Raw genomic sequence first — 26,412 nt, 5'->3', positions numbered from 1 at the left:
CATTAGGGAGACTATGAAGTTTCTTTTCCTATGTAGTTTACTCCCACTCTCAAGGCTCAGGTTCATGCCAGAACCTTTCCTCAGACCATTGGACCTGAGAACATCCACCTGCCATGGGAGAAGCTCTACTCACACATGATGACAGGGCTTTACTTTACTTTACTAGAAAATAGGGTGATTTTTTTAATGCAAAGCCACAGTAAGCTGTAGCAGCAGGATTGTTCTGTTACAACTCTAGATGACATTCATATCAAGGAATGTTTAGGTTTTCCATGAGATATTTAAGAAGTGAACCAGAATATGTTTAAATAAAAGAAGTATAATTTATATCTCACAGTGACTTCTCACCTTCATTGCATTAAGTAAGCTAAATAGACAAATTAAATGTAAATATAGTATCATATTGTCAATATATTAATGAAATGCCCATGCTTTGAAAATAAACAGATGAGAATAGTCAGAGCAATATTTCAATCAAAGATAAATATATAAAAGTTGTTCACTCTATATATCTATAGCTAGTCTGTGTTCTATTTTCACAAGGACATGAATATCTTAAAAGTGTTTATAGGGACGCCTGGGTGGCTCAGTCAGTTAAGCATCCAACTTCAGCTCAGGACATGATCTCGCAGTTCGTGAGTTCAAGTCGCATGTTGGGCTCTGTGCTGACAGCTCAGAGCCTGAAGCCTGCTTAGAGTTCTGTGTCTCCCTCTCTCTCTGCCCCTCCCTGTCACGTACTCTGTCTGTCTGTCTGTCTCTCTCTCTCTCTCTCTCAAATAATAAACATTAAAAAAAGTTTATGTTTCACAGGATATTAATTTTTTAAGTGTTTATAAGCTAAACTACAGTAAAAGTAGGCATGTATTGCTACTAAAAATTTTCACAGTACCCCTATTATAGTTTCATGTAATATACAACAAAATTCAATTCTTTGAAATATCAAGACATTTTAGTTTGTTTTTTAGTAAAACAAATTAAGCAGAGTAAAAAGTTCTTTTGGTTATATATTAATTTAAAATAAGATTTATAAGTCTCATGAGATTTTCAACAAATACTACTTGGACAGTTGAATGTCCACAAGCAAAGGAATGAAGCTGGGCCCCTACCTTACACAAAATATGAAAATTAACTCAAAATGGACCAAAGACTCAAATGTAAAAGGGTTAAAACTCTCAGAAGAAAACTTAGGAATAAATATTTAGTTAGGAAATGGTTTCTTAGAGATGACACCAAATAAACAAATGACAAAAAAAAAATTGAACGTCATCAAAATTTAAAATTTTGTACATCAGAGGACACCATCAAGAAAGTGAAGAAACAGTTTGTAAAAGAAAATCATTTGTAATTTGTAAATCATATACTTAATAAGAAACATATCCAGAATATATAAAGAACTCTTACAAATCAAAAATTAAAAAACAAATAATCCAGTTAAAAATGGGGGAAAAAGCTTGAAAACACATTTCTCCAAGGAAGATATACAAATAGCCAATAAGTACATGAAAAGAAGTTCAATGTCATTAGTCATTAGAGAAATGCAAATCAAAACCACAATGACATACCACTTCACACTCACTGGGATGACTGTAATCAAAACAACTGACAATAACAAAAGTTGGCAAGAATGTGGAGAAGCTGAAACCCTCAGCTGTTGCAGGAGGAAATGTAAAATCGTGCAGCTGCTTTAAGAAACAATTTGGTGGCCTCTAAAAGTATTAACATACAATTATCATCTGACCAGCAATTCTGCTTGGTATATACCCAAGAGAACTGAAATTTTTGGGTAAAACTTATACACAAATGCTCATAGCAACACTGTATCTAGTAACAAAAAAAAAAAAAAAATGGAAACAACCCAAATGTGCATCATGTGAAGAATGAATAAACAAAATGTGGCATATCTACTACACAATGGAACGCTACTGGATAATAAAACAGAATGAAGAACTGATATGTTCCACAACATAGATGAACCTCGAAAACATTATGTTAATCAAATGAACTCAAATATTGTATGATTACGTTCATATGAAATATCCAGAATGAGCAAACCCCACAGAAACAGCGTATGAGGGGAGGCAGAAACAGGGAGTGACTGCTGTATGGAGCTTCTCCGTAAGTCAATGAAAATGTTCTTAAGTTAGATAGTGGCAATGGTTGCAGTTGCACGATACCTGAATATACCTAACAGTTATTGAAATGTACACTTTAAAAGAGTAAATTTTAAAGTGTATGAACTATATCTCAATAAAGCTCTCATAAAAATGAGATAGGAGAAATACATTCACAACTATATTATAGTTGTATCACAAATTACTTTAGATTTCTTCTACTACAGAAAATGTTCTTCAGTTTTCTTATTAGTCATTAGACAAGTATGCCTACTGATAGCCAAGTAAACATATTAAGAAGAAGAAAAAATGCACAAAGACCCCCAACGGCATTTCTGGCGGGCCTTGAGGGCAGAAAACAATTTCCAGTCATAACATATTTTACAGTTGTTACGATTTTTCATTGTATTTTTCAACTTAAAAATGTACCCTGCCTAACACGAAATGCTATGTAAGAACAGCCATGGACTCTGCATTCTGTCTGGAATACTGTAGCCCAAATCTATCCCTCATTTGGTCCAACATACAGAATCTCATGACACAACTGGCAGTGGCAAAGGGAAAAGGAAACAGGAGAAGAGGGAAAGGAGGATGATCAGTTCATTCCTCCACCTCTAGCAATATTGCTCCTTTAGCTCCAGGACTGACCATACCCAGCATCCTTTCTCTTTACCCAACCTTTCAATCCCCTCTATCCCCCTAGAAACACTAAGACCCCGTCTTCATGAATCATCCTCTGGGCCAAGCACACCATTCTTCATATAGAAGGAATTCAGTACGTCTTAGGTGTTGAATTGGCTGCCTGAAATGGGACTTCATGCTTTGAAAATGTTACCAAAAATTGCAATAGCTTCTTTTGAAAAAGGAAACCAATCCTCAGACATTAAAATCTAAAATATCAGTTCTCAATCATGGTGTCTGAATCACTCATATACCATGATCAGCTGTACAGTGTTGCTCAAGTAATTTGTTACTAACAATAAAGTAACAATATTTGTCAATGATTGACTTCTTTAAATGTTTTATTAAGTAATCTTTACACCCTACGCGGGGGTCAAACTCACGACCCCCAGATTGTGTCACAGGCTCCTCTGACTGAGCCAGCCAGGTGCCCTGACATTTTTATATAATTAAAATATATTCAAAGTTATTGTTCTAATAATGTCCCTGTTATATTACTTCTAATATCATTTCTTAAATAGAGAAAGGAGTAAATGACAACTAGTGGGCAGAGACAGTTATTCAGAAAAGTGTATTAGACATGAGGATATTATCTATGGTGACTCAGACAGAGTTTGATTCTTTCCAGAAAGCCCTCTGTGCCCTCTTGTTAGCCCCATAGCATCAGAGCCAGGGAAATGAAAGATCACACTGTCATATGACTACACCCTACAATATTAATCAAAATAAATTACTTAGATGTTATACCCTATAGATACATACTAGAAGCCTACATATTTTATTTGTTTTATTAAACTATAACTTTGAATCCAAATGGGGGTCAGTCCCAAAGTGAACACAGGTAATTAATTTAAAGGAAGTCTTAGAATCAGGGCTATTATCTCCTCCTTCCTTATCAAATGAAGTAGTCAAAGGAAAACAAAACAACAAACAAACACAATAAACAAAAAAATAATGTGTGAGAGCATCTAAAATAACCAGAGTTTCCCCATTTTATTTCTTTAGATGGATGTTTAATAAGGCGATATGGAAGAGTCATAGCAGCCTTTAGGAGATCATAAAGTAAAAAAGTATTGGCAACTACTGGCAAATACAGTAGCCCCCCCTCCACCTTACATGTAGGGTATAAGTTGTCGCAACACGTCCAGTGGGTGCCTGACAGCCTGGACCCTACCAAACACCTACAGGTGATTCTTCTTATACACACAGACGTAATTATAAACTAGGTACAGTGAGAAATTAACAACAATAATAAAATAGAGCAATTATAATAATGTACTATAATCAAAGTTGTAGAAATGTGGTCTCTCTCTCTAAGTATCTACCTGTACTGTACTCACCCTTCTTGTGATGATGTGAGATGAAAAAATGCCTACGTGAGGAGATTAAGTGAGGTGAGAAACACAGGTGCTGTAACACAATGTTAGGCTACTACTGACCTTCTTACAATTGGTCAGAAGGAGGATCATCTGCTTCCGGTCCACAGCTGAAACCTTGGGAAGCAAAACCAGGGATACTCAGGGACTACTGACCGGCTCACCATGGACAACGGGAATCAGCGATGATGGATATCTTAAAACTCCTGCATTAGCCATATGAAGACAACAGCCACAGAAGTCAGAGTGTTTTTCATTTCCTATTAGTAAGTTTTTAAATAGCCTAAAGTCCTATTCATTATATATATTTTTTTCTTTCGTGTCTTATTTTCTGCTTTTCATCTAATACCTGTCCATACACAGGGAAATCATGATAGAAAACAACACTGAAACCTATAAAAAACCTACAGTGGTAATTTAATATACCATATATTTGGAGGTAGCAACTCTACCTACATGGTCTACTTATTGGAAAGCAGTTTAAAGTGTATCAATTCTTAACTACCCAATACCAAGATGACTGACTAGCCAGCCTGATTTAGGAAGCAGATATGCTTTAAAATGTCTTGTTCAATCATTACATCCTATGCTGCAGATCTTGGTATCTAATTTTAATTGCAAATCATCTCAACAACAGCTACTTGAAAGCCATGAAATGAACTGGTGAAAATATGAAACATTTTGTTTTTTAATTTCAAAATCACAAGTTTAAAAACACAAAATATATCATCTATTATTTTTATATTTGAGTTTCGTATTCGCATTTTGTATCCTACCTCCTAGCTATTTTTTTTCCTGCTTTCAAATTGCTTTTATTTTTTTTTTTAATTTTTTTTTCAACGTTTATTTATTTTTGGGACAGAGAGAGACAGAGCATGAACGGGGAAGGGGCAGAGAGAGAGGGAGACACAGAATCGGAAACAGGCTCCAGGCTCTGAGCCATCAGCCCAGAGCCTGACGCGGGGCTCGAACTCCCGGACCGCGAGATCGTGACCTGGCTGAAGTCGGACGCTTAACCGACTGCGCCACCCAGGCGCCCCTCAAATTGCTTTTAAAATGAACCCTTCTCTAATGGCTCTCTTGGGTGAAAGATTGTATCAGCCTACAGATTGGGTAAGTGTAAAAACATCCAGGATTTAGTGATAAACTAAAATACCTAGCATACCTTCCATAAATACATTCAACACACTTAGTGTTTACCCTTCAAACTTAAAAAATTCAAACCACAATTTAGTTAAAATAGTGTATCACTATTCAGCAGCTCAAAATATGGATATTTTGCCATAATGTAAGATAGCAATTAGGAAATAAATATAATGTGTATTACCCGAAAATTACTTTCATGCAATTTTTTGAAATTCCTTGTACCAGTATTGCCATATTTATTAGCAGTACCAACTTCTATCATTTTCCTTAATTTTCTTATAATTCTGAAGTGTAGATAAGAACTCCTAACGAGGGCCACCTGGGTGGCTCAGTCAGTTGAGCATCTGACTCTTGGTTTTGGCTCAGATCGTGATCCCAGGGTTGTGGAATCGAGCCCCACATCAGGCTCCATACTGAGTGTGGAGCCTGCTTAAGATTCTCTCTCTCTCTCTCTCTCTCTCTCTCTCTCTCTCTCTCTCTCTCACTCTCACTCTCTCCCTCTCCCCCCCCCCGCCCCTCTCCCTTGCTTACTCTCTCTGTCTCTCTCATAAAAAAAAAGAATAGCTCATAATGAAATATATGATATTAAAAAGTATTTCTAGCAATTATAAATTTAAAAGAATACAAGAAAGAAAGGGTCAAGGATCTGCCTTACATTTAAACTGTTACTGCAAAAGGAAAAGCATGGACAGGCAAAAACCATTACCAACAGTCACAGAGATAACACCTCCTTCTGTTTGGGATAATACAAATAAGAGAGGAAGGTTATGATTCACAGAGTGCGTTCAGTGGCTCTAATGACCTTTCTCAAGGCTCTCACAAACACATGTTATTGGGCACCAGAAAGACTGGATAAGAAAGTGTGCACATATCTGTGCTAATCCATAGGACGCAGTGTGGATTCTGGAGTAGCATCTTTATATGCAAAGGGTGTACATTTTAATTTTTTATTCAGAGCTATGCTAATACAACATTCAGGCCCTTTACTTAACTCTGCAGTATTCTGACCTTTCGCATGGTACAACCATTACGTTTACCCTAATTTGCTAAAGGTTTGATTAATTCAATTATGTGCGAATCCAGAGAAATGACAGAATTCAGGTTTATGCTTCCAATTTGCTCCCAGTGCAGGGCATTTACTACTACTATCACCACCTAAAATGAACCCATTCCCCTTCTTGTATGAATTATGCTTGTGATCCTGTAAGCACCACGCTTACAAACTGTGACCTTTAATAAGGATCCAGCTCTAAATCAAAGAAGCTGAACCTGCTGCTTTTAAGGCATCATTAGGTATGTTTTTATAAAGTTTGAATAGCCATTAATAATTTAATTACTACTCTTATTTTAACAAAAGTTATCTTCCTTAAAACATCAGTTTATAAAGACATGCAAGAAAGAGATATTGACCCCGAAAACACAATTCAAATTTCACAACATAAAGTGGAAAAATAAAATTTATTTCTAGCAGTTGTGCTTTTAAAAACTATTCCTTAATGCACGTCCCCAGTAACCCTTGATCCACTAATGGTCACTAAGGATTGCCAAGACACATGTCCACTAGCAGAGCTTGAACAGCACACTGTATCAGGACTCTTATAGAAAAAAATGTGGTCCTAGTTGTTGAAACATCCAAATAGCCTTATATCCAAATAGCCCATGACATTTGTAGTCCTTCCCAGCATAGTGTTTCACTGGAAAACATCATCATGCAGAGAAATAAACTGCTGTGATGAATACTTAAGTACTACAAAGTTGTTCGGCACTCACCTTGAAAGAACTGAAGGTCATTCATTCTCACCTTATTTGGAAAGGCAATAAAGCTACCAGAGCTAGAGAATTTAAACTGGGAGTTGGCCTTAAATTACGTAAAACATGTGTTTGTCTATGTATCAGCAACATGCAACCTTCAAAGGTATATTAGCTACATTTCCTGTCTCACATTCTCAGCAAATCATCGACTTCAGGGAGTACATTGAAGCCACCTAGAGCCTCCCCAATGACATCTCTTTGGCCCATTCACGCCTTTTATTTCAGCCATCCCTCATTTTTTTTTTAATTTGTTTATGTTTATTTACTTGGAGAGAAAGAGAGAGAAAGAGGGTTGGGGTGGAGCAAGAGGGACAGAGAGAGAATCCCAAGCAGGCGCTGTGCTTGCTGTCATCACAGAGCCCAACACGGGGCTCGATCCCACAAACTGTGAGATCATGACTTGAGCCAAAATTGAGAATCGGGCACTTAACCGACTGAGCTGCCCAGGTACCCCTTTCAGCCATGCTTCAAAGCTCAGAGGACGCGGTGGCCTTCCTGTTCCAGAGTGTCTAGATGTGCCTTTGGTTTATCCCTTCCCAAGCACTGAGACCTAGTGCTCACTGCAGCAGCACATATACAAGCAGAGACCTATTTCAGCAGCCCACATGCAGTCATACTCAGAACCACACCTTAATCCGAGCTTTGTTTCCCATATCCAAGTAAGAAAGGACATTTCACTTGACTGCTTTTTACTATGAAAGGCCTCCCTCTTCCTAGTGCTACCCTCCCACAGCCAGCTCCACCAGTCACACTTTCCAGCTGTACTGGAACAATTCTCAAGCACGTCACTCCCCCTGCAGAGACATTCTCTAGTTCACGCATTTTTACCACATCCAATCTAAACTCCTCTGCCAGGCTTTTGGACTCCAAACTATGAATCCTCTAATCCTTGAAAATATGGTTTTATTAACATTCCCATAAATTCCCAGACATGTACCTTTCCCCCAGCCTTTGACTTTCACTCACATTACTCCCCCTGCCAGGAATACACTTCTTTCTCTCTCCTGCCAACTGAAACGTGCATTCAAGAGTCAGCTCAGGTCACACTTCTCTAAAAGATTTCCCTTTCCTCGCCTTACATCCCATATGGGTCTCCTATAGTATCCCAGGTAGCCTTTGGTTGTTTAGGACTCTCTCATTTCTGGTATTCTCCCTACATTTAGCTTAAGTACTCATCGGCCAAAGACCAAATCCTTACAAGATGCTTTAAATCTCTCCCAGTAACTAACATAGAACTTACCACACGCTATTTAGTAAATACGGGTAAGTTCATTGTATAGGATGATACATTGTCTATCTTCTCAAAACCTCAGGATCACTTTTGAATTTCCAAATAACAGATATCCTTCTATAGACTAACTGCATCTTTGGAACAAAAAAAATAGCAGTCCTGAGAGAAAGAGAGGGAAAGAAAGTGCTGCTTTTCAGACACAGATTTAAATGGCAACTTATCCATGAGATTTCTGCACGTCTCATAACAGCTTTTGTCTCAGACCCTTTGCAAGGATGTTACAGCCTTGGAATCCAGGGATAGCGCCTCCTTCCAGGTTACAAGACAGATTTATTTCCTGACCAGGAAAATGAAGATAATGCCTCTCCACGGGGCAAAGGTTGGACAGCTTTGCAAAGCACTTCTTAAAAGACAGGGGATTGCCTAACCTTGCAGTTCCTAAGCTGTGACACAAACCCTGTGTGCAAGCATCCACCTGGGTCACTCAGCATTGCCCCTGGAGAATCTGGGGCCAAGGGGAATCGATTAGAACATGAAGCTCATGCTGCCTGCTGTGCCCTAAGTAATAAAGTCCTTTATCTCTGACCCAGGAGTCTCCTGTCTTCAGCCAGCATCTATATAACTGGGGCAGACTAACTTGGTAGCCTGCAAACTGGGTCAACTCTCAAACCCTTTGTAGTTTTTGACAACTTCTGGCTGTTAGCCAAAAGCAAGTCTGTTCAATTAGGAGTTTCTAGTTTACAAAAGAAAACAGAAGCTACCACATCAGTCTACACATCTAACACACAATGACATGGGTGAATCTCCAAAACAACATGCTGAGCGAAAGAAGCAAACTCAAAAGTGTGAAGACACCATGATGTAATGATATGAGGGTCTACAGCAGGCTAACGTAAAGCGGGAGACATCAGAATGTGGTTACTTCTTAGGGGAGTCACTTGTGGATAGAACAGGGAAGGAGTTTTCTAGGGTGATGGGAATGTTCTATGTTTTGACTGGGGTGGTGGTTACAAGGATACAATAGTCAAAAGACATCAAACACTACAGTTAAGAACTGTGTGCTTTAATGCATGGAAATCATGCTCAATAAAAAAGCATTACAAGTTCTAAATATCCAAACACTGAATACATTGAAGTCTGTTTTAGTTTCAGGATATAATGATTCACAGACCCACTAAGACAATACTGGTCACATTCTTTGAACATTGTCTTTAGAGAGGCAGTTACAACACAGGGATTTAACAGTCTGCACTCTGGAGTCATACTGCTCAGGTTTTTTGTTAGCCAAGTACTGTCAGGCATCTTCCTTAGCCTCTTCATGCCTGAGTTCTCTCCTGTTAAATACAGTTTGACCTTGGCACAACACCTGGCTTGCAGGCACAGACCCCCTGCACAGCCAGAACTCCACGTTCAACTTTCGACTCCCCAAAAACCTACCTACCAATAGCCTGCTGTTGACTGGAAGTCTTACCAAGAAGGTAAACAGTTGATTAACACATATTTTGTATGTTATACTGTATTCTTATAATAATACCTAACTTTTTCTTAAAATTTTTCAGTCTTTCTAAGCTACACAGTTTGTCTGCCGTTTTTTTTTCCAATTGTCACAAACCTCAAAAAAATTTCCAATAGATTTATTGAAAAAAGTCCACGTAAGAGTAGACCCACACAGTTCAAGCCCATGTTGTTCAAGGGTCAGCTGTATAAAAAAAAGTTCCTACCTGTGGTTATGAGAACTAACTAGGTAATATAGATAAATTGCCTTGTATGTAGAAAGCATTTACTAAAAAATTGGTTGTAATTATTATTTATTTAAAGATCATGATAACACAAGATTCAAAGTAATTCAGAAAAGGAATTCAGGATATTTATGTTAAAGCAGAGGAGCAATATGCTTTTAAAAATCTGGTAAGTTTAATGTACATTCACTGGTGGGAGTATGAGGTAGAATATTTACTAATAACACCACCCAAAAGTCATTTTTATTATATAATCTAATAAAGCAATAGATCCAAATCATTTTTTTACATGCTACTGAAAGCACAGAAAGAAGAAATTAAGCCAAATAAATTTCACTTCTAGCAAATATCTCAAGTCCAGATAGAGGTGTCTCATTTGCTTTCTGAGAGCTGTATTGTTAGCCTTTTTTCCCCTAACGCAATACATGTAAAAGTAGAAGATCCGGTTGAATCCTAATCCAAACCTTGCCTAAAGAGTAAATTGAGGACAAAACTTGTGAAAAACAGGCCTAAAGGAAATATATGAAAGGATCAAATCCTGGGTATCATCGTACAAAGACAGGGAGAGTGGGACAAAGGGGTGAATTCACAGCGATGGGAAAGCACTTTGGTAAAGGACAAAGCAAATAGGGATCAAACTTCATGGCTCTGCAGATCAGGCCACACTCTATCTTTAGTATATATGCCACTGGTTAATGTCCCCATCAAAAGGCACGTGTGCCACAGAATCACCTCAGCACTTGTGCTCTTTAAGATTATTCCCAAGCTTTTAAAAGGACGTATAATTAGAAAAGAGAAAGTAAACAATAAGCAATACTGATGTAAAATTTCTATCCTTTTAAAATTCATTTTTTACATTGCTTGTTACTGCATCATTAAAATAGTTCTAACATTTAGTATCTACTCCATTAAAAGTCTTTCCAATATTTCATATCCATTATTATATGTATGACATGTGAGGAATTTTATGTCACTGAATTGGCATATGAGTAGAAAATTTCAGTGTAAAAGAAAATATAATGAAGTTAATGAAAAATGCAAATTTCTAGGAAACAAGTCAAATCTTTGGATAATAAAGGAGGAACGAGCATATTGGGTTAGTGTTTTCAACCTGCCCCGCCAGGAAAATGTTGAGGCAGAATGGTGATTACTGAGTATTTAATTATGGAACTGACTCAGGCCTCCTGGCAAACAGAATCATTTCTCTGCTTAAGAATTACAATACCTGGGGTACAGCAGTAACACAACTGAAGATGAGTTTCAGACTTTGAAATAGGTAGCTACTAAAAAAAAATAAAAACCTATGATTATTTTCATCTTTAAGCCTTATTACATGTTTCTTCTTTTTTTAAAGTACAACAGTAGCGTGCCATGAGCTTCACCCAGGAAGTGGAAAGAATAGAAATTACAATCCCTCCCCAACCACGATTTTTCTAAGAGGCAGCATTACAGAAGAGGTTACCACATACTTCAGTGATCCACTGTGATCATGCAGACAGCAAAATGTTACAGGGGGAAAGGCATTTTAATTATGACTACATTCATTTCTATCTAAAAAGCAGGTGGACACATTTAACGTATGTAAAGTCCATAAGGTTCACACTTCCTTTTCTTGCCAGACCTGAAGAGTTCATCTGAAAAAGTGGCATTTAATTGCACTCCTTGACTCCTCAAACCGAACAAAGTATTGTGTACAAAAACATCTACTCTCGACAAAGAATTGTACATAATCATAAAAAAAAAAAAACTTCTTGGCTTTTCTTCATTGTAAAGAGCTTTTTTTCCATCCCTGAGGACTTCCAGCTTTGAAGTGAAGAAAATGAACTTTTTATCATAGAGTGACCCTCCTACAACTGCCTATTTACGTTTTGATCTAAAAAGAGAAACTTGTCAGTTTTCTACCTGCTAATCACCGCTACCACAGCCCTCCTAATGTGGACAGTCTGGAGAGAGCCAAGTTTTTACCCCATGTTTCAAGGAGATGGAAGCATTCTATCTGGCCAATGGTCAGTGGATCCGGATCCACAGGCGTTGTCCAAATCAAAAACCTGTGGTCAAAACATTCTAGACTCCTCCCTCTCCTGCCTTCCCCAGTTCACATTGGCCACTGAAGTTTGACAGACTGCCCTTTCTCTCCAGCCCCTGTCACTGTGTTATTTTGGACCTTACCACTTCCACTTCAGTTGCTTCCTTTGTGGCCTTTCTACCTTCAGTCTTGCCCCACTCAAAGCTATTTTCCACGCTGTCACCATAGCAATTGCCTAAAGAATAAATCTGACCATGTCACATAACACATGATCTGTTCCTGACTACTGATAAAGTTTATTTGTATATCAGGACCCACAAAACGGAGGCAGGCCCAGCCACCTGGTCCACATCACAAATCCAAAACTTAAGGCATCCTGCACGTAATGGGAAACACCTGTCAAGGAAATCTAACATTCACTAATCACAATCCTCCAGCTGGGCTTTAGCTAGCTTACTTTACCTTAGAAAATGGGACCTCCTAGCCTTGTAAGGGAATCCCTAGCCTCCCAGTCAATCATGCTTGTTTCCTTGTTGCCTCTTCCAACGCCTCTTTAAAACTCACACTTGCCCAAAATCCCTTGGGAAGAATGATCCAACTACTTGTGAGGCACTGTACTCCCCCAGTCGAGGATTGTTCTCCCTTGAAGAAAGGACATCAAACTGATTACTAAATTGTTTCAGTTTTGTAAATTGACAGCTTGGCAATGAGACGGGTCCTAAAGACAGCTGCTAAAGATTCTGGGGATGGCTTCTAGAAGCAGGTGATTGTACCCACAGAGCCATTTTATTTGCTGCCTCTCCAGCTGCTCTGGTAAGCTTCTCTCTGATCAAGCTCTGCTTATTTTGCATTCTGAACTCCTCAAGTTTGTTCATCTTAATCCTTCCAGGTGGAAAACTGGGGTGTGAGACTCCAGGGGTTTTTCTTCACAAGGTGGAAAACTGGGGTGTGAGAGACTCCAGATTTTCATGGTGAGACTTAGTAGGCCACATATTTAGGTTTTTAGCCAAACTCATCTATGATTAAGCACGTTGTGGGGGGTGGGGGGCTTTCAAGTCTCAGGAACAGTGCACACAGGCAGTCAGAAACAGTAAGTCTGGCTGAATTATGATGGCTTATTTCAAGTGAAAATAATGGTTACCCTTCAATCTAAGGAAAGCAAGTTGGCAGCCATTGGGGGTGCAGGACTCACAAAACTCAAGGCAAGTCCACAGCACAAAGTGCTAGGAAGGTTGGGGAAATAAATTAACACAAGAAATTCAGACTTTTCTGATGAATGGCACATCAAAATCTAAGTAGGCACAAGTTGGACCATTAAAAGCCATTAGACTATCCACCACTACAAAGAAATAACAGATCTAGGGGTGCCTGGGTGGCTCAGTGGTTAAGCATCCAACTTCAGCTCTGGTCATGATCTCACAGTTCGTGGGTTCAAGCCCCACAGCAGGCTCTGTGCTGACAGCTCAGAGCCTGGAGCCTGCTTTGGATTCTGTCTCTCTTCTCTCAAAAATAAATAAACATTAAAAAAAGAAGAAAGAAATGCCTCCTACTACTCCCTTCTACCCTCCTTTACCTCAGTACTCAGTCTACTAATCCTCTGTCTGCACTGCCTTTCCATTCTAAACACACTGCAAGACCGTAAACAAAAACCTTCCAAATTAATGGCCTATGTCCAGAGGCCCTTATATCTACCCCCAAAGGAGGGTCGCCACATGGGCCCCTCTCGGGGTTGATGGGACTCCAAGGGATTCTCCAGTAAATCTCCACCAGTATTCCCTTAAACAACCAAGGGGAGACTAAAATAAAATTAATTTTAAAAACTTTGCCAAATTCTGGTAGATGCCCAACTTCACTCTCTACTTTAAACCCCACTCACTCTGGAGACTTGGAGAAAACTGATCAGGGAAACCTGAGAGAAGCCAGCAAAGGGTGGAAATTCTTACCAGAATCAGCTCTCCTGGATCTCTGTCTGTAGTGCCTGGTCAAGAGAGGAAGGTAAAATTTCATGTTATCTCTTCCTTTTCAAGATGCATTGGTTATTGATCCTTTCTCTCCCAAGGACAACTATTGCCTTCTTACTTATCTCATTTTGTGTTCTGAGAACTGGGCTTGGCAACCATCAGGTTGGGGGCCCTCAAAAGATAGCCAGACAGAAATAGAAGTTGCATTACATTTGTGGCTAGTGCCCTACAGATTATTGCCAGCTTTCAAGGGAAGTGGGTCTTTGTTTCAGCTATCTTTGGGAGTGGCTCTGGATCTTGGGAGAGAGGTATCTTTTGCACCTTCTTTGGGAATGCCTCTTGCGTTCAATAGATTGTTCAATACTGCCAGGAATATTTACTGCTTGTCCTGGACTAAACCTAACAAGATATTTAAAAGGATGATTTTTTTTTTTAACTAGTTCTATGGTTAGAGCTTTGCTGATATTGGAGGCTGATATTCAGAACCTCATAGGAAATTTTTTAGGCCTTCTGTCCTAAGTCAAATGAAACTATGTACCCAAAAGGAAATAAAAACATTCCAAAGACAAATAGCTCTAAATCTAGAACACAGGAATCTTTTGATTTCCACCTTAGTTGAAGAGCTTCTCCCTGACCTGAAGAAGCAAAGAGAAGATATATAGTTGGATGGGTGGTCAGCCCTTTGAGATCATACAGGTTGCAATACCAATTGTTTGAGGAATTACAAAGAACTGTCCTTATCTTGTAAATTCAGTCTTTACAAGAACAGAATTGCAGCTCTAGAAGCAATTCAAGACCCATCTATCATTTTTAATCAATCCCCAACTCTCCCCCACCCCCCTGCCCTGGCTAATCTATTAAAGTTTGTAGGTATTGTGAAATTTTGGTTTAGGGGGCACTTGGGTGGTTCAGTCGGGTAGGTGACCGACTTCAGCTCAGGTCATGATCTCACAGTCCGTGATTTCGAGCCCCATGTCAGGCTCTGTGCTGACAGCGTGGAGCCTGGACACTGTTTCAGATTCTGTGTCTCCCTCTCTTCCCCTCCCCCACTCACGCTCTGTCTCTCTCTCAAAAATAAATAAACATTAAAAAAATTTTTTTGGATTTAGGAAACATGTCCTTGTTGGAGGAGCTGGCATTCTTTCCTTGTGCCTTTGCAATGTAAATGTTCTACCCACTCTTCTCTGGGACCTGAAGGCCACCTCTTTGAAAAGCTAACTTCAGGGAGGTAATTCTTATCAGAAAGAAGGAAGAAAAGATAGAAAGGAACGGGAGGCTACCTGGAAACTAGGCCAATGAAAAATCTTTAAAACGTGTCAAGCCATCTGAACAAGTAACCTTAACTTATTCCATCAATTTGGATCCAGCCGTTCTTTTATAATCTAGCAAGTTTTGCATTACTGTACCCTGGAAATCATCTTTTTCGATTTCTAAATTTACAGTGAAGTTTTTTCTTTTTTTTTTTTTTAATCCAAAATGCCTGTCACCTGTGATTCTCCCCCCAATAGCGCAAAGATAATAGAAGCCAATAGAGAGCCTCCTCCCTCCCCCAAAACGTTTAGAGACTGCAGGAAAGGCATCTGGAGAATATAATGGTTATAATGGAAGGCCATCTATCTGTTCCAGCACCAACCACACAACTCTGTGCAATGCATGAAGAGCTCTTGGTGGTGTCACCGGTCAAATACGACGTGCTTCTCCTTCCAAGGCTCAGAGCGGCGGTGCCTCTACAATTCAAACCCGGCTCTGGGCACAGTCTCTTCCTGCACTGGGAAGGAGTCGCCACACCTCTAAGAGGGGCGGGTCACTGAGGATCCAGACGGGGCCCCTCCCTCTCTGACAGTCTCCGATTTTAGAATGCAATTTAAATATACTCATCAGAGTCCCGGAGAGACACAGGGGAGAGGGGAGAGTTCACTTGGAGCCCGGGTCGGGTGGAGGATTACGGAACCCTAGAACCGGAGAGCTGACCTGAGATCATTCTCACATTGCAGCTGAGGGAACTTCAGGAGCCAGCCCGGGTCCTTCCAGTAGCTAGTGCGGAAGCTGAGAGCCCGGCTCCGCTCATCTGCTCCTCGTCCTGAGCCAGGGTGCGAGCCCAGTCCCTTTGCCTCTGGGCCCGGCAGCGCGTTGAGGGGACCGCGGGTGCAGGCGGCCACCTGTGGGCGCAGAACTCACTCCTTCGCGGCCCTTGGGCCGGCGCTCCGAGGCGCCGCTGCGCGGACGCCGGCAGACTGGCCCGCAAACCTGCCGCCTCAGGGGCCTGGCCCTGCCCCCATTCCGGGTCGCGCGAGCACTGGCCACAGGCCGCCCTGGTTTCCATAGCAACAGATGCACGAGTTCCCCAGAGGCGCCCCCAGGGTCAGAGGTCATCTCTGTGACAACGGAAGCTTTCCGCGCTACGGCGGCTCGGGCGGGCCGCTTCCGCCGCATTGCGCTGCGGCGCGCCGGGCGCTCCTCGGAAGGGAGCGCGCGGTGGCGGGTCCCGGAGCCTCGGGCCGCGGATCACACCCGGAGGAGGACCGTGTCTGGCCCGCGTGCCCCGTCTCTTCGGACTCAATTAGGCAGACTCACAACCCGACTTCGGCCAGGTCACCCAGGGGCCCGACTCCTGGAAGCGGATCGGAGCCGCAGAGTGGCCGGCCCCGGCTTGCAGGGAACAGTGACACGCCGCTCCGGAAAGCAGGGACTCTGCCCCCGCCCGTGCGGCCGGCCAGACCTCGTCCCTGACACACTTAGCGCCTGCCAGCCCGCGGCCAGTGGCCCAGCGCCCTCCGCCTTGACAGTAGCTCCAGAAAGGAGAAGCTACCTGGATCAGCGTGGTTGTGGGATGTGCAGGGAGCTAGCGAGTTTGAAGATGACTGCTTTAAAACTGGAAAGAACAAAATATTAAGGGAGGGGGGCACCTCCTTTCCAAGCAACTGAACTAGAGGCTGTTTAGGTGCTGCCCCTCAAGAGCAAAAATATGCCACCAGGGAGGGTCCCAGTTACCACCTTCAGATAAAGAAGTTCGATAAAGAAAACAGGAACAATTCATTGAGCTGTTTTTGCGGAACGTCTTCCTTTTTAAAGAGAGGCAAATTGAAGATTAGAAAAGAAAATGAACGGGGCTCTTGCAGAGGGCACCTGATGGCACCCTACCATTCGCTATTTAAAGGCTGAGAGTGCCAGATGGGGAGACTGTGATTGGTTCCGTGAGCTTGTATCCTTGAGTAAGGCCTCAAGTTTTGAGATTTAGGAAGAGGGTATTATAAAATGTGGGCCTAGGGAATGTTTGCAAGTGGTGTTTCAGGATGCTTTATCATGGCGGGATGAAGCGCTGAGAAGTCCACTAAGGACTTTTCTTCTCTTTGTTTTATCATTAAGAAACCAAATTCTTGGTTGGCACTGTTGGGAAGGAGTAAGCATTAAGTGACCTTCACCAAGCTAATTTATGATACCCGCTGTTACATTCCCACAGTTAACTTTCTCAGAGAATCCTGTTTTCACTATTAATTCATTGACTAAAAATGCATTGAAAACCTGCTCCGTATCATAAGTAGAGTTTATGTCAGGGAACAATAATTAAGGCAACAGTGCCCAACAATTGTTGGGTGACTTTCTTAGTGTTAGTAGGTTAAATAAACAAAAACCTCAGTTTCCCTGCAAAACATGTCTGCATCATGCCTCCCTTTGCCTTCATGTTTATTCCTTCTCTGAACCTCCCTTCCTTTTGTCACCCTGCCTTTTTCATTCTGAACAAAGCAGAGAGTCAGTTTGTAGCAACTAGAGAAATACACAGGGGAAAACATCAGGAAATACTTGGTCCTTAAAGAGCAGAAGAGCAAAGACATTAGTGCATCTCTAGAGGAATATGGAAGAACTCAGAAGTCTCCCTCAGAAAATTCTCTACCCTTCAGTGCTCAGGTTCAAGTCTTATAAGGAAATATGGAATGTGGTACACAAAATGAAACCCTAAACAACACAGACTATGGCACTGGGCAGGAAGAAGTGTCCGTTGTATTTCCCTGACCCACAGTCCCTCCTGGAGATGATCCTAAGGCTACACTCAAAGGTTTTATTACAAATATAGACACCACGATGTAATGTCTGGTTTAAAACTTAATAGAGGGGGAAAAAATAGAGGAGCTTCAAATATACTGTTAAATCCCAACTGTCTCGCCTTAAGGCATAAAAAACTATTTTGAATAAATGCTTCCATTTTGAGACATCTACATGGTATTTATAGGAAGATTATGAGTCAATTGACTGAGTTATGATGCCAAAATGTACAAAGAAGCGAAAATTTTGATTGTTGTCCTTGTTGCCATATGTATTTTAAAAAACCAGAGAAGTCCCCAGTGTTTGTGTTGCTAAAACATGGAAGACTGGGTTTGAACGTTAAAGAAATGGTTTCACGTGGGAAATGTTAAATACAGTCTAGAATTACCTTTGGCACCTTCTGAAAGCGATGCATCGTTTGAAAAAATATTGTCAGTTTTAGATGCTGTGGAAGATGAGACTAGGCTGGATAGGAGTACACCCCGTCATCCTTGTGGTTAAAACCGAGTTTAGATTATCATGCATCGGATTTCACACTTGTTAACTTGGATTTCATGTCAAAAAAGAAAAATCCACTCTCCCAGAAAGTCAATACTTGGAAGCCAGTCTAAAATACTGTCCTTTGGTTCCTGAAGTGCCCCTGCTCTGCAAACTCATTTTGCTACTTCAGTAACTAAAGCTTCTTGGATGGAGTCCAAGGCCAACTCCGATTACACGGAATCCCACTCTAAAGGCAAGCATGTCAGAAAGAGAAGGGCCTCACACCTGTTTGGTGTTGCAGCCATGCAGTCTGAATTTGATGTCTCCATTTGGTACATGCTCAGTGTTTAGAAATGCAGAGGTTATGGCCAATTTGTGGCTTACCCAGCTCTACAGACACCCAGGATGAGTCGGCAGGCTGAGAAGGGGAAGGAGTAAAAAAATGCTTACTTTCTTTTTTCTCCCGTCTCTCCCTATTTTCCCACTTCTAAATGCCATGACAGCCCTACATGTAAAGCAAGTCGTTTCAAAAGAATAACATATATTTAAATGAGTAACAGAGGCGTACCAGATGTTTTTGGCACCTCAAACAGCTTTAGCGAAAGGCAAAAGCAGAGCTGAAAGACACCAGAACAAGTAGGAAATAGCAAGTGACAATGCGTTCTACCAAGCCTTGCTTGTATGTTCTCCAAGTTACCTGGCAGAGAGAATCTAGACTGCATTCAGGAAAGGAGATGCTCGGGGTCATAAGTTTGTGAGATCTAAATGTGCTCTGCGGAACTAGGTCCAGGACATCTGCTTCATACACTCCTTGCCACTGTCACTGGTACTTAATAAAATTATCTTTGATTACAACTTATCTTAAATTCTATGCTTTCCAAAAACCCTATCAAGCCATGGAAGTTTGGGCATCTCATGAGTGTGGTTCAATAAGTGTATCTATTTAAGGGTCTGGGCTTCCTCTGCTTGTTGTACATTATGTGTCTTGAAGAGATACCCATGACATGACCTTAGTATTTACCTTTGTTGTGGATTTTTTTTTCCAACCACTATCCTTAGCAGCTATCACTCAAAGTCTAGCGACCTAGATTAGTACCCAACTGGCCCGTGATACACATTGGTCAGTCCAATCTATCATTGCTGGTTTAACGAAACATATCAAGCCCTCCTCCAGGCTAACTAAGTGCCTTGGACTTAGTATTCCCTATTTAATGATGTGCCTAAAACACAATCACCTTGCATGACTCACAGTGAAAGTTGAAGCAGGTAACATTTATTCTAAACATACAGCCATTGCTCAACTAGGAGAATAGGGGACAGCAGGACATTTAAGCGTGAGTGTGCATGTGTGTGTGTGCTCTCTGTTAATAGTTGTATTGTGAGACACTGGACGTTTCTATGAAGACGGTAGATTTACATTATATGCAGGATTTCCAAGCTATTACAATTTATTTTAACAAGTATATATTGTGTAAGTATAATCTTCATGTTCTTTTCCAGTTAAATCTTACATAAAAGCAACTACAAAAAGCCTTTTAAATTAACACCTCTTATTTAAAAGCTAATAACTTTGGGATAGATAAATAACTTTGTCCTTAAGTGCATGACTCTATTTTCACATCAACATGAGTATATAGCAGAGTTTTAAAAGTCCTCCAACGAGCCTTGACCAAACTACCTATACTTCTTGACAATTTAAAAATTGGGAATAATCATTAATTTGTTCTATAATTTGCAAAAGTGGGGAAGAATTATTAATCTACACAGTCTTCACACTGAATTCCTGATCCTAGTACTGGTACTTGGAGGGATTCTGCCAAACTTCTTAGTTTGAAACCTGTTAATTGTCCTTATTTTAGTTTTAAGATAACATAATAGGTAGTAGTCAATCTGTTCTCTTTGGTTTTAACAGTTAAGAGGATGTTAGTCTTTGTTTTATTTTAATTACCCAATTAACTTCTTGGTTATACTGCTATCTTGGGATCGAAAACCTGCAAACGATTTTAGGCTTCATGTTAATAGCAGAAGGAGAATGGAATCTACCAGTTACAATCCTGAAAGGGAATGGTTAAGCATGGATTTGAGTCACGTTCAAAAAGCAAAACTTTTAGAAGATGAGATAGTGTGACACATTAATGTCACATTTTTAAAACAGCTTACAAAATGCTCCAGTTCCCAGGTTGGAACTCTAACTTCTAGCAATGTAAGACTACACTATCCTATCAGAATAGTTGGTGATGTCGTTAGACACTCTTTGAATTAACCTATCAATTCACACCCAAGTACTTTAGCATTCATAAGCTGCAAAATAAATTACTCTAAAAATAATGTGTCATTTGACACCTTCCAAAATGTCTTGGAAAGAAAAAAAAAATCTTCTTTATTCAGAGAGAGGAAAGTGGGTGGGGTGGGGGAGGTGTAATAAAAATATCTTGAATCGTGTATGGGGGGAGGGGAATTAGTGTTTCCAGTAAAATTGTTTACAAAAAAAAATTATAAAGGCCAGTAAGGAAACTTAGTGTCCCCAGTCCACCCTCCAGTACTATGGAGGGAGTGACTTTATGGTCCCTAGACTAATGGCCGAATCCAAAAAAAAATGCTTTTACAGTATTCCTTTCTCAAAAGGGGGCTAAATCTTTTCACAGGACAGGAAAAGGCTTCAAAACCAACTATTTTCACTGCGTGAAGGAACAATCCCTCTCTCCCAACGGCAGCCCTTGACTTGTCCCACTTGGGTAAGTCTCGCAAAAAAGGTCTTCACATTAACTTGTGATACAGTAGTGCTGCGGATCTAGGCATCACCAAAACATCAGCGAGTGTTGGGCCGGACGCGGGCTTGGGGTACACCTCACAGCTGAATTAGAAATGCGGGTGGTAAGGTGACAACACGGCTTTCTCCTTGGGCAATGCTCAGGATGGTGGTATCAGCTCAGAGTTGCTAAACGCTGAGGAGTTGGGGGAGAGAAGGGTAAAAGGACAGGGGACTGAGGGAGCGGGAAGAGGGGGAAGGAGGGGGAGGACGCCACAGAAGGGGCCGGTGAGTAAGGGGCAGAGCCACAGCACAGGGATGAGAATTCCAGGGCAGAGGCACAGAGCCCACTGCAGCACGGCGCCCGCGGGCAGCCAGAGACTTCCCCCAGAGCCTCCACAGCCACCCAAACGTCCCAGCTGGGGCAACTGCCCAGGTGTCCTCCGCCCGCAGGAGGGCATCTGCCCTTTCGGACGGTCTAACAACTCGCGGTGTCCCTTCTCCTGCAGCGGTGGGGGCCTCACAGGGTGCTCAGCCTCCACACCCACCGCCTCCATCCCCGCCCACCCCCTCCTCCCCCTCCACTCCCTCCTTCCCCTCCTCCTCCTCCTGTTCGCCCTCCTCCCGCTCCTCCTCCTCCCCCTCCTCCTCCTGCTCTCACTCCAGGCACCCGCAGACGGCAGCCCCCTCGGAGCGAGCCGCCCCAGCTACGCTGCATTTGCAAGGTTCGGAAGCAGGGAGGCAGCAGCCACTTGCTGCCCGACCCCGGCGGAGCTTGGGGTGTCAGGGCGGCCGCAGGGAGCCATGATCGACTACACCGCAGTGCCAGCGTCAGGAGCCTCCAGCGCCCCGGCTACCACTGCAGGACGGCCGGTGCCCCGTCCCCGCCCCCCAGCGCAGCCCCAGACACAAACACAGGGCCCCCGGGCCCTCCCCAGCCTGAACTGAACCCGGGGACGCCACACACCCCCGCTGCCTACGCGCGCGGCTCCCAGACTGGCTGCGCCCAACCTCCTCGTCGGCGCGCCGCCGCCACCACGCAGCCCTCCGGCCCGGCCTCCCTGGCGGACTCGCCCACAGCTTCGCGGCCGCCCCCAAACGCCTCAGATGGGGATACCGGGAAGTGAACCCCGGGGACTCGACTCCCCGAATCACCTGCATTTGCATTTCTTATGTAATGCACTGCAAGTTGCCCGCTTGGAGCCTTTGGAATAGGGGCGCATGATCACCAGAGCCTGAAGCTGGGACCCACGGTCCGGTTCATCCGCACTCGTGGGACTCAGGCGCAGGGTTTTGATACTGTTTGGGGAGGGGTGGGGAGCGTTAAATTACATATATTAGAGGGGCTGAGTTTGTCTCTTCGGTCTGGGGTTCCCCCAGGCATAAGCCCAGCTCAAGCATCCCCAGCAGCAGGAGGTGTCAGAGGCAGACGGGGGAATGAGTTAATACTCGTGCACGGAGAGCTAGACGGGGGAGGGAGGCGGGGGCTGACGGAGGAGCGGGGCCGCGAGGGAGAGGGCCTCTTTTACTTCGGTAAAGGTGATGGGGTGGCGAACATTGTGCAAGCTAATCAGAAAGTCTAGAGCAGGCTCTCGGCACCGAGCTACGTCCCTGAACCTGCAGCCCAAGTACGAAGAGCTCGCGGTTCCTTCTCCTGGCAACTACCGAAGCTTCAGCCGCCTCGGGCAAAACCTTAAACCACAGCCCTTCAAATATTCCACCAAACATAGGCAACCAAATACATTAAAAAAAGAAAAAAAAAGTTTCCTCCTCCCTCCTAGTGATGGATGTGTCACAGCCAAGAGATGCTGACCGTGGTTTTCGGGCTCAGAGACGCCGATCCAGCTGTTACTTGTTTATTCATGCAACACCTCTATATGCAACACTGTCCTGGTTCCTTCTCTGTTCCCCTGCCTTCCTGCATAGCAGGACTGCATATCTAGCTCAATGAGCAACAGACAGGTTATTATGAGGAATAACATAACATGATGCATGTTTTGCTTACCAGTTGGGTTCTTGTTTTTCTTAAGACTCTTGCCACAAAGACACTGCAGCATATGCGTTCCTTTGCTGAAAATGTTCCAAAGAAACCACATTGATTTGGGCGAAAAGCAATCCAGCAGCTTAGACACCCTGAGAAAGAAGAGATCCTTGTGGTTGCATAATAATAATTTGAAATCAGTTCTCCTGAAGAGGGGCACCGGTTTTACCATAGGAAAAACGATAATATTCCGGATCTTCTCCCAGTTTTTTCCCCTCACGTGGTATATTTCTTTGAGACTTCTCAGTGATTGTTTTTTTTCGGCCAGGGTGAATGATTTATCCCCCTCGATCACCACTGGATTATTACCGAAGGGTTGGAAAAAAAATCCTTTTTCAGCATGAAGCCAAACAAAAAAGCAAAGAAATCCCAACAGAGACCAGAACTAATCAGAGAGAACAGTAATGCACAAAAGATCCCCAAAGAGAAAACCATAGCCTTTTACTTGATCGCTATGAGGATGGGTGGGTCTGCAGAAGGCAAAGCAGGATTCATCTCACTGAGAGAAGACTGCCATTGTGTAGCCCCTAGGAGAGAAGGAAAAAAAAAAAAAAAAAAAAAAAGGAAAGAAAGAAAGAAAGAAGAAAAAAAAAGGAAAAAAAAAAAAACCAGCACACGCACACACACCAAATACCACCTCCGAGATCGAGTCTGACAGCCGAAGACAGAGCCTCCCTTCTCCCGGTGTCGGTTTTTTTTTTTTTTTTTTTTTTTTTTTTGGTTTTTTTTTTTTTTTTTTTTTTTTTTTTTTTTAATAATCAATCGCCAGTGCTCAGTGGGATCGGATTGAACCTGCCGTTCTCAATCACCACGAAGAAAAGATGCAAATCCAGGTGCCCCCTCCCCTTGTCAGGCTTGTAGTAGGTAGAGAGCGCCACGGATCCCCTTCCTCCTTCCTGTCACTCTCCCAGTTTCCAACAACGGTGAGCATGAGGAAAATCTCCCCTCCGGATTCCTCGCCCAGCCTCGGATGTGAGTTACAGGCATTAGAGGGAGGAGGAGGAGGAGTTGAAGTTTGCATTGAAAAGACTGGCTTTCCATGACGTAGCCACGTGCTTTCAGAGCCGTCACCAGTGAGATGCTTCAACCCGCCCGGGGAGGGCAGTGTCACTGCAGTCCTCCGCTACTTTCCCCCTTGGAAGTCCCCCACCGCCGGCACCCAGCCCCAGCCCCAGCCCCAGCCCCAGCCCTGGACCCTTTCCCTCCTCTGCCCAGCATGAGTCGGCTGGCAGCTCGCTCCAGGAGCCATCTAACAGAGCCTTCGGTTAAAAGTGAATTCTGAAAAGGAAAATTAACAATTATAATTAGCAAACCTCAAAAAATACAACAGAGGGAAGGGGTTTAAAGACAAACAGTAGTTTGGTACCACTCCTCACAGCCAGAATGAGCTCCACCTTACTCAACATTCGCAAAAACAGCACCTAAAGCATCTAAAACATTAAGGAAAACTCAAGCTCCTTTAGCTCTTATTATTTGAATTCTACTTAAACTGCCGTTTGAAAAAATATAGTCTAGGTGTATGCCAAATATGTACTTGCAGAAATAGCCTGTTAAAGGAACAACTACTAAAATCTAGGTGGCAGAATATATTTTGGTGGAGAGGGTCATATGTACATGAGAAAAGTTATGCCTTTTCTAGATAGACAATCCATTATCTTCAAATAATGTTTTTGAACAGAAAGCACTCTGCTTACATTACACACTAATTCATTGCTTGTTTCTGCACCCATTAATTGAGCAAACATGAAATTCACCCTCATTCCATTCTCATCCACACTAATATACAACCTTGTCACCCGCCATCACCATCTAACCTAAAAAAAAATGGACAGATTTTCTATTTCACCACCATATAACCCGCTTCCTACTTTCTCAGAAAATCAAGACTTAGGGTACAACTAAAGATTTGTCTTATTTGGGAAAAAAATACAATGCATAAAATAATACAAACTATTACAAAGAATAGTATCACAAGCTCCAATGTGCTCACTACTCAAATTAATAAATGTTAGCATTTCAACATACTTGTGATGTGAGCATTAAAAAGTAAAATTGACCACTCTCACTCTTGTTAAGAAATTATGGCCACTTATTTCCAGCTTATGGAAAATCGACATAAAAAGTTTAACTAATTTAAAAATATATTTTAGAAGCGCCATTTCAATTCCAAAAAATTAAAACTGCCTTTACTGTGTGGGATATCAAACTATCTTATAAACAAAGAGCTATAGATTTATGTTGTTGGGGAATGAGAGATGAACTGACTTTAAAGAAAATTAACTCCTTGATTATTAGTTATCAAAAAATTAAAAAAATAGAATAACTTTCCCACTGCTAGAGTTTTCTAATATCTAGGAGGCATTTTCAGATGTCAAAATTTGCATCCAATATCCAGAACCTTTTTGGGAAACATTAGTCCATTTTAGTTAAGATAGAAAAAGAATGTAAAACAAGTAAATTCTATTAAAGCTAAGAAACTGGAAAGTTAAATAGCGATGCCCTCAATGTGCCAAAAGCATCATGTCATAAAGCTCAAAGAAATTACCAAGATTAAACTGCAGTCTAAATAGTTTGGGAAGTAAAGAAAGAGGGAATACCAAGAGTCCATGAATTTAGTGCCAAATGACTTAGGAGAAGCAGGCTGAAAAAAAGCAATGAAGAGCAGAATTCTTTTTTGAAAGAGGAAAAATGAGATAGCACAGCCAAGTAATTAGGAAAGCATTTTTGATATTATCAGAGACAAACACCTCATGCTGCTACTATCACATTCTGGTGTCCTGTCATGGGTTCCAGAACATCCCAATATACTAACCCTGGACAGGCCCCAGAGAAACAGTTGAATAAAAAATATTCTCCTGGGGGGCGCCTGGGTGGCGCAGTCAGTTGGGCGTCCGACTTCAGCCAGGTCACGATCTCGCGGTCCGTGAGTTCGAGCCCCGCGTCGGGCTCTGGGCTGATGGCTCAGAGCCTGGAGCCTGTTTCCGATTCTGTGTCTCCCTCTCTCTCTGCCCCTACCCC

The 26,412-nt window shown here is 42.1% G+C and overlaps 1 protein-coding gene across 2 annotated transcripts in view; it reads right to left on the bottom strand.

The window, feature by feature from the left end:
* The window catches only part of FGF14 (fibroblast growth factor 14), a 617,422-nt gene extending 593,026 nt beyond the window's left edge, over positions 1-24,396 (bottom strand). Inside the window, exons 1-2 of one of the 2 annotated variants that reach the window (XM_040487127.1) lie at positions 16,055-16,179; positions 14,066-14,100 (exon numbers count right to left, since the gene is read on the bottom strand). Coding sequence is in view for 1 of the 2 variants with exons in the window: in XM_040487123.1 (XP_040343057.1) it covers positions 23,359-23,566 (208 nt within the window). In the remaining variant the exon portion in view is untranslated. Of the gene's footprint in view, positions 1-14,065; positions 14,101-16,054; positions 16,180-23,358 lie in introns of those variants that run through there. The other variant, XM_040487123.1, reaches the window with a different exon arrangement.
* Positions 24,397-26,412: the final 2,016 nt, after the last annotated feature.

The sequence above is a fragment of the Herpailurus yagouaroundi genome, unplaced genomic scaffold (genome assembly GCF_014898765.1).
Source record: "Herpailurus yagouaroundi ecotype Mexico unplaced genomic scaffold, PumYag 164, whole genome shotgun sequence".
In the NCBI taxonomy this organism is placed as follows: Eukaryota; Metazoa; Chordata; class Mammalia; order Carnivora; family Felidae; genus Herpailurus; species Herpailurus yagouaroundi.
This window is presented reverse-complemented; position numbering and strand designations above follow the sequence as displayed.